At 36.3% G+C, this 13,631-nt stretch overlaps 2 protein-coding genes across 2 annotated transcripts; both read right to left on the reverse strand.

The window, feature by feature from the left end:
• Positions 1–672: 672 nt before the first annotated feature.
• On the reverse strand, positions 673–4,332 carry PSKR1 (phytosulfokin receptor 1). Its single transcript, XM_048115066.2, has one exon. It carries the CDS (start codon positions 4,024–4,026, stop codon positions 997–999), a length of 3,030 nt encoding a protein of 1,009 aa, XP_047971023.1. The 5' UTR covers positions 4,027–4,332; the 3' UTR covers positions 673–996.
• A 1,666-nt stretch (positions 4,333–5,998) lies between these two features.
• LOC125216096 (uncharacterized) lies at positions 5,999–11,236 on the reverse strand. The gene is made up of 8 exons (XM_048117721.2): positions 10,674–11,236; positions 9,680–9,779; positions 9,491–9,547; positions 8,312–8,423; positions 7,386–7,468; positions 7,126–7,187; positions 6,955–7,051; positions 5,999–6,476 (listed from the first exon to the last, which is right to left on the reverse strand). Exons 1-8 carry the CDS (start codon positions 10,982–10,984, stop codon positions 6,417–6,419), a joined length of 882 nt encoding a protein of 293 aa, XP_047973678.1. The 5' UTR covers positions 10,985–11,236; the 3' UTR covers positions 5,999–6,416.
• Between the last annotated feature and the right edge of the window lie 2,395 nt (positions 11,237–13,631).

The raw sequence follows: 13,631 nt of genomic DNA on the forward strand, positions 1-13,631 counted from the left end.
TGGGAACATTTGAAATCTCCCTCTCCCTTTTCTCTTTTAGTAAAGATAAAGTTAAAGATAAGCAAGTTGGAATTGAAATAATGTAGGAACATAGGCAAAGGCAAAGGCAAAGGCAAAGGTGTAAATATGCCAACTGCCAAACTCACAATTCTTGACTGCGCCTACACATTTACAACCACACCACATTTCTGTGATACACATTAATACTCTCTCTTTTCAAACTTCCTATCATTTTCATTTAATATTTTGGGCAATAGGATTGACAAAATACTGAAAAATCTAACCCATCTAATATCCACCTTTACATTTATATTCAAACCAACTATTCCATACACATTTAAGGTTGAAATAAATGCCACACAACCCAACAAACGAGTAGGGAACTAAACATTTCAAAGTCTTAAAAATCTTACTTTCTAAATCCAGACTTTTTATACACCTCAAAAATCAACTTATTGACATTGTTCTTGACAATTTTGGCAAATTATAGTCAACTCTAGAATCACTCAAAGTTTGCCAACCCCCACCTCTTGGTGAAATTTACAAGCAACCACCATTCCAAAATAGCAATATCCCACAAAACTCATGCATCAAAAGAGCACCTTTTCTTTTCTTTTTTCAGGATATTGTGGGGCAAGTTGCAAAACAAACATAATTTCTGATTCTTGGAAATGATAGGGATATTTACTAAACTTCTATATTCATGTCACATACAACTGAAATAATTGAAAACTACTTCATGTCTCAAAAGAGCTACTTGCTATTTTCCTAATTTCTAACAGTGAGAGAAGCAGCAGAAGTGAAGTAAGATTATTTACTTATATTTCATGGAAATGCAAAGGATATTTAGAAGATTTATATGATTACTTTCATATTGATACAAGTGAAACAATGTATACAACAAAATGCATCATGGCATGCATTCCAGATTGAAAAATCAATAATCAAGAACTTACCGTGTGAAGGAAGAAGCCATAAGGGACAGCTCGCCTCTCTCTAGCTCGGATGTAAAATAGAGACTGAATTGATGTTGTCAAGCCAAGTAACTAACTGCAGGGTGCATGGCCTCGCCTTTGGATTCTCCCTCAAACAGAGGCAAGCAATCTCGAGTACAGTTAGCATCACCTGCGTGTTTTGCTTGTCATAAACAAATGGATCCAAAACTTCGACTTCCCTGCCTAACCTCTTCATTCGAATCACCCATGAAATCATATCCCGGTAAGCTTTTGGTCTGCACATATCCATTGGCCTCTTGCCAGTAAGAAGCTCCAAAAGAACAACTCCAAAACTGTATATATCCCCTTTGTAGGTCGCAACGGAGGCCTGGCCGTACTCTGGAGGAATGTAGCCGAGCGTTCCAACAAGGTCGGTTGTGACATGAGTGTCATAAGGAAGAATGAGCCTCGCAAGTCCAAAATCAGCTAAATGAGCTTCAAATTCCTCATCTAAAAGAATGTTGCTTGATTTTATATCCCTATGGAGGATTCGAGGGTCACAAGACTGGTGCAAGTAAGCAAGACCTCGCGCTGCCCCCCTCGCGATCTGCAGCCTCTTCTCCCAATCTAACGAGGAAGGGCCGTCAGTTTTCTCATGTAACCAGTAATCAAGGCTACCATTCTCCATATATTTGTATATAAGTAGCCTGTCGTTCTTGTACTTACAATATCCTTGAAGTTGAACAAGATTCGGGTGCTGTGCTCTTGAGAGGGTCTCTATTTCGGCTTGGAATTCCCTCTCAATCTGGAAATATTCACCAGAGAGCCTTTTTATCGCCACCTTCCTTCCATCGGGGAGGACGGCCTTGTACACCAGTCCAAATCCCCCACAACCAATGATATTTGCTTGATCAAAATCATCTGTAGACGTCAAAAGATCATCAAGTATAATCTCTTTGCTCTCCTTGTTTTGACATAGGATAACTAGACTCGATATCTCTGCCAAATTCTTTTCCGTGGCATCAGCATCTTCGTTTTCTGGATCCACAACTTTTCGCTTGCATGAGCACAAAACAATAAGGTAGACAAGAGCAGCAAGAATAATAGTTCCTGCACCGATTCCAACACCCACTGCTATAGCGACACTCCTTGCTTTCTTCGACTTGTGAGTTGACAGGCGAGGGACATTGTTGTTAGATCGGCAAGGAGGTAAACCGTGGTCCCCACAGAGATCTGGGTTACCTTCAAAGCTCGAGTTGGGGAAGGTTGCAAACTGATTGCCTGAAGGAATGGTGCCAGAGAGAGCATTGTGAGCCACACTGAAGAATGACAGAAATGTGAGGTTACTCAAAGAACCTGGTATAGTTCCACTCAGCTCATTGAAAGACAAATCCAAAGTCTCTAGGCCCGTCAAGAGAGACAAAGTGCTCGGAATGGATCCAGATAAATTATTGCATTTCAAGTCCAAAACTTGCAACCTTTTCAAATTACCAAACTCCAGCCAGATCGGTCCAGTAAGAAAGTTGTTGCCAAGTTCCAGTGTAGGAGGAAAGCTCATGGCCCTTTTGTACTTTAACCCGTATTGGTTCTTTCGTACAAAGAGGGGGAAATCCGGGGAAGGTTCTACCATGGACACATTACCACTGATCAAGCTCTGCATTTCAGTAAGCTCTTTTGGGAGATTCCCAGTGAAAGAGTTGTTGGATAAGTCCAAGTAAAACAGAGATGACAAGTTGCCAAACCAAGGCGGAATTGAACCTCCCATTCGATTCCACGACAAATCCAACAGCTGCAAGTCCCTGCTCCGACTCAACCACTGGGGAATACCACCGGTGAGTCTGCAATTGGCAATCACAAGGGTCTTGAGTCTTAAAAACTCGAAACTTGGATTAGCAGGCATCATTTCACCACGAAAATTCAAAGTGAGAACCAGTGTTGTCAAGTTCCTACAATGCTGCAGAACGTCTAGTGCGGTTGTAAGGTTGGTAATGGTAGTGTTTGAAAGCGAAAGGGACGTAAGGCTCTGGAAATTCTTGAAACTCTGAGGAATCTCCCCTGTAAAGTGATTCCTAGCCAAATTCATCATCCTTAATTTCTTACAAGAAGGAAGATTTGCAGGAATCTCCCCTTTAAACGCATTAGTAGCCAAATCAAGCGAAACGAGATTCACCATTGCTGAACAGTTAAGATCAATGGTATCACCTAATGAATTGTTTCTCAAACTAAGATAAGCAATTGACGGTGAATTAGCCAACGAAGCAGGTATGCTACCATTGAAACTATTCGATTGAGCTGAGAAATAGCTCAAACTCACAGTTCTATCAAACACGTCTGGAAGATTTCCTGAGAACTTATTCAACGATAAATCGAGACGAACGAGATTAGATAGGTTACCGATGAGGCGACTCAGCTGTCCAGAGAGATTATTCTCCTGCAAGAAGAGTTTGCTCAATTTCTGCAGGCGATACAGATCTTCAGGAAGAGCGCCATGGATGAGATTCGTGGCGAGCCCGAGCTCCTCCAATGAGGTGCAATTCCCCAACCCTAACGGAACAACTCCGGTTAGAAAATTGTCGACCGCATTGAAAACCCTAATCCTGGTCGAATTGCTGCATATCTCCGCCGGTAAAGCGCCGCCGATGGAGTTTTCAGAGACGTTGATGACTCTGATCGAGGGCAGATTGATGCTGCCCGGGAACGTTCCGGAGATCAAATTGTAGCTCAGGTCAAGGATTTCGAGCTGCGGCAAATGCAGAAGCGAGAGAGGGATGGAGCCTTTGAGGTAATTGCGGGAGAGATTTAGGGTTTTGAGCTGCTCCAAATTGGCTAGAGATTCGGAGAGATTGCCGAAGAACCTTTTGGCGCCGAGCTCCAGCTTAATCACCCTAGATTGCGGAGAAGAGCAAGTGATGCCGGGCCAATCGCAGCAGTTGGACGAAGAGGAATTGAAATCCCATCCTTCAATAGGTGAATCGAGGCTATGCATAAAGGCCCTGAGAGCTTCCAGATCATTGGAGTTGCATGTGAAGTTCTGAGCTCGAGATGAGAATCCGAGGAAGGTGAGGATCATAAACAGAATAAACACAGTCATCTACACAAGATGATAGATGCACCACTCTTAAAAGGCTGGAGTCTTTTCGCTTCTCATTAGTAAGTAAGTACTCTGCAGAAATTTGATTTTTTTTTTTTTGTTTGCTCTTCTTTTGGTATTGATTGTTGAAGAGAATGCAGAGAATTGCAGAGTAGAAGATGATGGGTTTGATGAAGGTGGTATTTGGGTGCGTGAGAGAATATAAAAAAGGTGGAATTAAAATTGGGTTTTGACTTGAAAAAGGGAGCTGGGTTGATGGTCCAATAGAGGCGGCGCTTTTTCTCTCTCTTTCAGATAAGAAATTTGGAGGGAGAGAGAAGAGAAGGCCGTTGGGAAAGTGGGTAATAAAAGAGGAGGCAATAAATAGCCGCAAACAACTGCCTAAAATAATTATACTTAACCTCACCCTTTGCCTCCTAATTTGCAATTAGGGGTCTCCAAAAATTGAGAACTGGAGTAGTACAATTTTCCATATTAATAACCACTTATATTAGATAATCAGTTGACTTTAAAACATTAATTAACCTATTCACGTAACTAATAAAGCTATTAATGTTAACATGGCTTATCTTTTTGTTTTTTTCTAAATTAATTTCGGTCTTCCTCCTCACTATACAATTGAAATTTAAAACACAAACAAAAAAGTACATTCGATTTTTATGGAAGAGAGGCTATCATTAAAAATTCAACCAATTTCATTAAATATAAACAAATATTAATATCCTTAAAAATTCAACAACCTTATTAAATGTACACATGAAGGTAATAGTGTATCAAAATTTTCTTAGAAAAATACACCAAAAAGAACATCTCAAACTTTGATGACATCTTTTTTAAAAGATCAAAATCATAAAGAGAACATCTTAAAATTTGACATAACGATCTAATATTCATTCTTTTTGTCAAATATGGAGTCTCAAAAACTCAACGAAACACTAGATATTTCTATCTTATAGTCATATATGTATTAGCGAGTCCAAATTTGTATTGATGCTATAATGAAAAAACAAAGTTGATATTCTCCTTTGTCGTTGTTTGCAAAGTTCCCGCAGACAACCAGGCCAGCCCAAAATCAGAAATATTTGAAACTCATCTATGCTCGGAATATTCTTTTTGAGTCAGGCCCGATCGGGCCGGCTAGTTTTGACTATGGCCACTGGTCTCCAAAATCATTTGAAATGTGTAATAATGGTTCATCTATCATCCTTTATAGGCTAAGGGGAGGTTTTATTATTAGTATTCTTAAGCAAGCTGGTTTGAATATAGTAATGTTGACTGCCATAATAGTTCTGTGAATCATTAGATTAGATAATTACACCCTCATACAAGACTACTTAACTGAGCTATTCACATAATCAGATAATAACAAATTAAATTGGAAATTTAATCAATGGAACTAAAGGACAAGATTGACAAAAGATATTAATAAAATATCACAATAGAAAACTCTGGAAATTCATTCTTTTTTTAACATCATTAATAATTGACTAATCACATGAAAATAAGATTATGCGAGTGGCGTCCCAAATGGAAGAGGTATTTAAAACAACACCTTGACCAATCGTTAAGCTCTACTAGAAGTGATTGACATTGGAAAAAACTAATACAGTAATATTATTTTCAGAGGACCATAATCATAAAAAATTAAAATAGGCTAGTATATTCTTATTGAGACGTTAGTGACTTCACTTTGGTATAATGCTGCCTCCATTTTGAATATTAGTGCTCTCCCAATTCAAGTTCAACAATTTGAATATTTGATGGTGAATGTAGCAATACATAATATAGTGGAGAGCTATGTTAATCTTTGAATTTTGTCAGTAACCATACACGTCATGGTTTTGAATAATATAAATACCCCTGAAAAAAAAATAAACTAAATAAAAATTTTATTATAAGACCTGATATTTTAACTACTCACTAGAAATAAAAAAAACTACTAAGAAATACTTCGTCCGTTACCATTAAAAAATGAAAAAGAAAAGCAGCAGTTCACACACGAAAACTCAAATATAGCTGGACTTTGAATACATTTTACATTTGACAACTAAATCACCCATATTGATAAGGCTTTTCAAATCATTTCAAAATATGCAGTTGAGTTTCGAAAATGGTAAATCAATGACGGAACTATATTCCAGAAAAACTTAAATAACAAAAAAAGTGGGAGCTAACATTAGAGATGTCAGTGGTTGATCACTACTTTTGCAAGATCTGGACTTCACTGTCAATTTATTCTGTAGCATTCCATCTTCCTCAAATCATAAGCCCCAAGAATTTTTTTTAATTTCAAGCTACAAAACCTGCAAGCATCTTTTCTTCAACCTGCAGGGGAATACTTTTTGCACTTACGGGAGAATCGATGCATTAATGGCAAAGCTAGGAGAAGATCAGCATCCAGGCTCCTGCTTCACGGGTGCCATACTTGATGAGCTGAACATAATCATCGGCTGAAAATGGAACAGAATTGAGTGGGGACATGTCTAACATAGACTGCGTACTTATCAATAAGCAACAAGGTTAGTTGGGTCAATGGTCACAGACTCACAGTATTAGCCAAACATTTTTCAAAGAAGTGGGTTTTTTATGTTCTTCATTGTGCTATAAAAATCCTCTTCTCCTACACTTGTCAATAGAAGTACTTAATAAATTTGTTAACCAAATTTTGACAGAAAAGTCCTCTTCTCCTAAATTTTGTGCTTATAAAATCTTTCACGAAAAAGTCATTGTTTAAAACCTTTAAATGGATGTTGTAAATCTAACACTATGAGAAAAGTGGTAACAGAATTGGTTTCATCAGAGCTGTTGATTGGGAATCAACAGGATAAGTATCGTAAAATATAGCTAACATATTTTACGCAACTTGGCATTTCATGAAAAATGACTGAATTTTTACAATGGCTGTATGAAGAATGGAACGGTACATACCTGAGACGAGGGCAGAAAAATGCTACTTGTGAGTTCCTCATTTAAGAGCACTGGAAGAGGTGGCATTTGACTCATAATTCCAGGCATTTTTGCCATGCTGCAGATACAAAAAGTATTAGCTAAATAAGACAACGGAACACCAAATCATATACTCCTGATACAAGTAATTACCTGTCCAAAACTGTAATTATGTTATTCCTCACATGGAAAAAGAGATCAATGTTTTGCTGCAGCTGCAACAAAAGTTTTGGCATCATCAGTACTTCCCCACAACAAATATTAAATATGTTCAGTTTACATAATATATTCTACTCGTGAGTACAATACATTGTGTAAAAATAATCCCATTACAGTCCAATGAAAGATTTCCAACCAGAAACTAATAGAACCAAGTCCCATGCCTTGGGTGAACAAAAGGGTTCAGGCATCACCTTTTGAGCAGAAAGATTTACGGAAATTTGTTCAAAAGACCGACTGTTTTCTTCTAGAAGATGTCTGGCCGTGCCACTCAGTACTAAAACACAAATAAAAATTGTTTCTGATTAGTGTATTTACTTAAAAATTGATAAAAGACCATTTGAAAGTTGACGCCCATAGTCATGAGTGAGTCCAGAAGGAATTTGGGAAACAATGCCTATGTTTGACCAAAGTAACATGAAATGCATGAAACAATTTTTCAGGACTCTCAGACAATAATCTAGCTAAGCAGATATGTAACAAATGGCATTGATAAGCTCATATCTTGATGGGATCTAACTGACTCGATGTGTTTTATAGGGGAGTTCCAAATTTCAGCCTTCTAGTATTAGCCAAGTTACATGTCACTGAAAGTGGAAACAGGTTAACAGACTCAAGATATTGTAAACATTGGAACAATGAAATTTCGGGGATATGTACAATGATTGCCTCTATTAAATGCTGCAAGTCACATTGAGCAACCTGATACTGATGCTATGCAGACTAACTTCGAAGACAACTCCATTTAAGACTAACCAACCCCCACAGTCCAGCATTCAGTTTAAACTGAATGTACGCAGAACCAAGCAAAAAAGTTAATTAAAGTCGGATTATTCAGCCAAAGTTTCTAAATTCACTCAACAGAGACATAACATAGGTGTAAGCACTATCAAGTAAAAAAGTTAACAATAAATAAACAAGGCATCATCACCAACATCTTAGTGCACATGTTAGCATCAGTTAATAAGATAAAAGAGAAAAGTTCAACAATCATTTGCCAAAGTATAAATGTAGGGAAAGACTGAGAAGAGCATCTTCAGCCTGAAAACATAATATCTAGTCGACATAATTACTTTGGGGAAAAACAGATTTTTAAATGTAAACAGCTAAATAATTAAACCTCCTGAGAGCATGTAACCACACTGCTGGTTTGTGGTTGATGTATATGGAGCAACATTCACTGAAGAAGCTGAGGACATGTTAGTCTTCAAAGCTGGTTCCAACATTTTTTCCTGAGAAAGGGATGACTATCAGAACACCATCTTTAAGTTCTGGTTCATGTACTAGGCATTACAAGAAAAATACAGCTCATACACTTATTAATGCAACATCATCGACTTTGTTTAGCACTTTCTACAAATCATATGAAGAAACATTACCAGGGAAAAAAGCATATCCAAAATCAAATCAATAAGTTGATGACAACACTGACCACAAAATATTTCTACTCAGTCTGAGAGCAATACCAAGGTTTATCAGAGAAAACAAAGCATGAGGCTTCCTAGGAACATATTTGGGTGAGCGTGGCACAAGGCATCTGATTTACAGTTTATTAACTAATATTCTATACTCATTTAGCCTATTAACTAAGGACCACATTGGCATCCATGCAAACAACAACAGAGGGACAGCTACTGCAACTCTTAGCCCACCCACATATCCAAGCTATCCGAGGTCGGACAGACTTCTGCTTGGGTCCTCAACGGTGAGGCTTTTGTTAGCAGTGCAATAAGTTGTTACTTAATTTTATAAATTGCTAGTTATTAAATATTTTATTTTATAAAGTGTTAGTTACTATTAATAATGAATTTAGTTATATTAGATAGTTTGTGTATGGCTCTAATCCATGGGATGGGACAAAGTAGTAGAAGTAGAACTGTATGAGTACTCAATTGTTTAGACTAGGCTTACTTATCTTATGATCATCATCGGAAAAAGAACAGCCACATTTTGGCAGTTTTTTCGTCTATTAACCTCTACTATGTGAGTTGATTATTCAGCAGATAGCAACATCCAAGTAAGGAAACGTCCATCCGTTTAGAGGAATCAGGAATGACAAGGCCAAAATCTGAGCAACACATAAGAAACCCAATAAAACCATTGCTCAGCTTTGGACTCCACTGCACCTTATGAGCAAAATTTCTTGTTTGCAGTTGAAGAGCACAAATATAGTCACCCACGTTGCTTTTGACTGACAGCAAGTTGGATTTCAAATTTTGAAATTACAGCATAACAATGCCTGGGTCGAGAAACTAATATCAGTTATGCATACCATATCGAAAAAACGACATTTTTTTACCTTCCGATCCCTAATTTTCTTCCCCAAGCATGGATGCTCCTGTTTCCTCCGCTTTCTCTGACAAACAACACATCACCATGAAAAGAAGTGACATTATTCTTAGTGGTGCAGCTAGAAGGTAAAAGAACATATCAAGTAACACATCAATAAAGATATTACTCGAAGTAAGAGAATACGTATAAAAGTTACCATCATCCATCTGCATCGCAGAGCAACATCTCTGACCGTCTTGTCACGAAGTGAGGCAGCAATCTTAACATACTTTGTGATATTGGGTTCACTAGCATATCTGCATATTGTGGAATCACCCAAATGAAGTGGCCATGTAAGAAAAAAAGTACTCCATACTCTATTTTACACCGAAATTATTTCAAATTAACTCTGTATCCAGTAAATAAGCATTTGTGGCAAGATGATGTCTGGAGTGGGCGGGGGACATTTGGGGTACGAGCTTTACTTTCTGCATTGCAAATTAATAAACTCAAAAGATCCCAGACCCTGTTAAACTTTTAGATTCACAATAAACAATGTGATTGGCCATAATAAACAATCTTTTGGAGAAAAGTTGAGGTGTTTATGTTATGACAGTTTGTAGATGACAACCTACAGGGACAATCACCTCATGCAGAGAAGGGAAGGAGAAAAATAAACCAAGCTGACCTAGCCCCTAGTTGGCACCTTCCTATTACCAATATATTAAGGACATCTCATTCAACAAGAATTCCAACCAAAAAAATATGAATGTAGACTGTAGAACTTGCTTATAACGGTATAACCACATAGCTTATCATTCATCTACCAACATTTTGGGCCTTGGGCACCGAGTCACTGACTAGTTCAAAGTATGATAAATCCCCCTTGCAGGATCTGAATCCTTGTTCAAATGTGATGCTGAATTCCACACAAACCCTAGTTTATGTTATTGTCTTCCAAGTTCCAACCCTATGGCAGTATCAATCATCTGCAATCCTCTATGCTTATATTAGCTTCATCCATCATCTCTGTCTAGGTTTATGTACTAATCATGTATTTTTCCATAAAGACAGGCAGAAGACTAACTAAACCATGGACCATACTCTCTACAATCTTGCACCTCAGGAAGCAATTACAGCAGTGCTACACATTACAGAAAATTTCCTAATATTAGCTGGTTTTTTACCCCAATAGCAAGTAAAGTACCTACTTGGCAAGTCCCTCCTCTAACTTGAATTGCTCATCAACCGACCACTCCACTGCGAAACCCCCGTCGTGCTTCAACCCGGGAAACGAATCCAGCACATGCGTCAGCGAAGAATCAAGAGAATTCTGCGCACCAAAGAGCATTCTACCGCTAGGGCACTCATTTGCGCCCAAATTCATGCTTCCTCCGCCGTAATTGTAGTTTGCAGCGACGCCGCCTGAACCGCCGCTGCTGCTGCTGCTCGTCGCTCCACCGGGTGCGAACAATCCGCCGTGCTGGGGATGGTGGAAGCCAGCGCTCGACTCGCTTGTCATTTGTTAGTGCGAATTGTTTCAGCTACAGCAGTAAAAAAATTGAGCGCAGACCTCAAATTGTGTGAAAACATCTGGTGCAGCGGAGAGGATTTTGGTCCCTGCAAATTGGTCACATTACCTCCGGATTTTTGGAGTGAAGAATACAAGAGGAATTTTCCAAATTGGAGAGAGAAAGAGGGAAATAATTGACAACTGTTGCACAAAATTATAAGCAGATGCTGCTTCTGCTGCTATTTGTTTTTGCTTTGTAAAGTGGGAGAAGTTTTTTGGTGCTGCTCTTTTTATTTTGTTTTTTTCTATTTTCTTTTATTCTTTTCCATTTTTGTTTTTTTATAATAAGAGCTCTAGAGATTTTATATGGGTAATATTATCTTTGCTGAAGTAAATGGATTCTATTTTTTTATTTCTATTTTCTAACATGTACTAATGTTATCTTCACAAGTCACAAGAATATAAAATTTTACATCCATATCAATAAAGGTCTATCTATTGGAGCTCATGGACCATGGTATAGGTTGTTTGCTAATGATCAATTAATTTTGGAGTTATACTCTACATTGAATATTACAAGATAATATCGACCAATTTTAGTTATTGAATAACCATTTTCTTTCTGAAGTGGCAATAAATAATGATAAACTTAAGTAGTTGTATTTATATTTGTTTTTAATTCTATTTATTTATTAATAAGTTATGTAGATAGGGGACATTGGGGTATTAAATTATGTACATCTATATAATATACTACAAAAGATCTTGTGTTTTAGATGTTTACAAGGCATACTATTTAGTTGTGTCTATTGATCCTTTAAAAAAATGATGAAACATAATTTAGTTGGTAAAATATTTTTTTACACATAGTTGGTTAGATTTATGTTGAGTTAAAATAGGATAAATAATAAACTAAGTATTATTATTATTATTTATCATATATTTGAAAATTGGAAAATTGTTGAGGTGAATGTAGCAATGATTAAATTAAGTACTACCTGTTTTATGTAGTATAGTTACCAAGTTATTTTTCATCTAGGCTAATACTCAAAAATAGAAAGTCGGCCTACACAAAACTATAGTCTATAGTATATTGGTCCAGACATTACACTTTTCCAAATCATTTATTTTTCTAATGGCCGTTTCTGTTCCCTATCGAGCAAAATAACCAAAATGTACTTCAAAATAAATTTTGTTTTGGATATATTTTTGAAGATACTAATGTTATAATTCTATTATTTCCACTTAGCTTACTTTAAATCTCACTTTCTTCACTCTTCATTAATTACAAATTCATCATTTATTCGAATAAATTTTCATTAACTTGTATGCATAATTAAAAATATATGCACTTCTTCCTATTCTATTTGTAAAAGAGTAATTTATTTGTTACGTAATATTATGAATGAAGGGAACATATTGAAACATTGGTGGAGCCATTGCGAATCCCAATAAGCATTCGATGCTCATTATTGCATAAGAAATGGGCAAAACAAACCCAACATTTATTTTTTTATGTGCAAACCTCAATAAATTACAACTGCGATTTCTTCTCATTTTTCCTTCTTCTGTAAGATAAAGATGGTCAATGATTTCCTGCCCGAAATAGAAACGTTTTAAATCTTATACTTAGATCTATGTGTTTTAATAGTTACAAATTCAAAATATAATTTAAAAATTGAGAGTCTAGATTTAATCATCATTTTTAGCAATCAAGATAATCTATTTTTTTCATCTCCATGAATCATTTTGGTTAGTCAATTCCTACTTTATTTTAATATAACATAGCAATCAAGATCATCTATTCTTTTCATCTTCATCAAGCATTTTGATTCGTCAATTACTTGTTTTTTTCATAACATCTCGCAAGATTTATAATGATGATATATTTTAATTCCTCGACATTTTATATACTATTTCAGTTCTTTTATACTTTATTCATTTAATTACGCACATTTTAACTGTACGTCTAAATTGGTTTCTATCTTTGTATATCGACTAATTTTGTTTCACCGAATTTTAAAATGATGAACTAATAGTTTCGAGCCGATTCAAATGGAAATAGGGGCATGTAAACACAATACATATCGATTAATAATTGTGAGGATTATGAAATTTGAGGCAAAAAAGTTAAAAATTTATGTTTCGAACAGTGTTCATTCTCATGAGAGTGGCTCAACTCATTTCAATTTTGAAGATTTGAGATTTTAGTGGGTGCTGTCCAATCGGATGTTATTTCTAATGTCTACTCATCCAAAATATCATAGAAGTGACACAACTTTATAAATATATCCAGCACCACTATTATTTTCCCAACAATAATAGTATAATTGTTCACATAAGTAACCTTACAATCTCAAAAAATACATCAAGGTTTAAGACATGGACAATTTTTAAGATAAAAACACAGAAGAAATGCTTTATATATTTGATAAAGATACTTCTCTTTTAATTAGTAGATTGAGTTTATATGAGATGAGTGTGAGTATTGAGAATGTGTGTGAATTATAATTTTATAAGAAAGTGATCACTCTTTGAGATTCATAGCAAATATACTTTTATTATGTGTGTTTAAAATAGCGTTCATCACATTAATTTAATTATGACTAAATATTTATAAATAATGCTACGACCACACTGAAGCTCATCCCTCAGC

The sequence above is a fragment of the Salvia hispanica genome, chromosome 3 (genome assembly GCF_029641045.1).
Source record: "Salvia hispanica isolate PSC_SH4W2 chromosome 3, Shi_PSC_v1, whole genome shotgun sequence".
NCBI classification, from domain to species: domain Eukaryota; kingdom Viridiplantae; phylum Streptophyta; class Magnoliopsida; order Lamiales; family Lamiaceae; genus Salvia; species Salvia hispanica.

Excerpts from the sequence above, each read along its gene's own strand:
- PSKR1 (XM_048115066.2), bottom strand. The coding sequence starts at position 4,026 with ATGACTGTGTTTATTCTGTTTATGATCCTCACCTTCCTCGGATTCTCA.
- LOC125216096 (XM_048117721.2), bottom strand. The coding sequence starts at position 10,984 with ATGACAAGCGAGTCGAGCGCTGGCTTCCACCATCCCCAGCACGGCGGA. Across the intron at positions 9,548-9,679 it reads TGCGATGCAGATGGATGATG|AGAAAGCGGAGGAAACAGGA; the intron begins GTAACTTTTATA and ends GTTGTTTGTCAG. Across the intron at positions 7,469-8,311 it reads TGGTTACATGCTCTCAGGAG|TACTGAGTGGCACGGCCAGA; the intron begins GTTTAATTATTT and ends TTTGTGTTTTAG.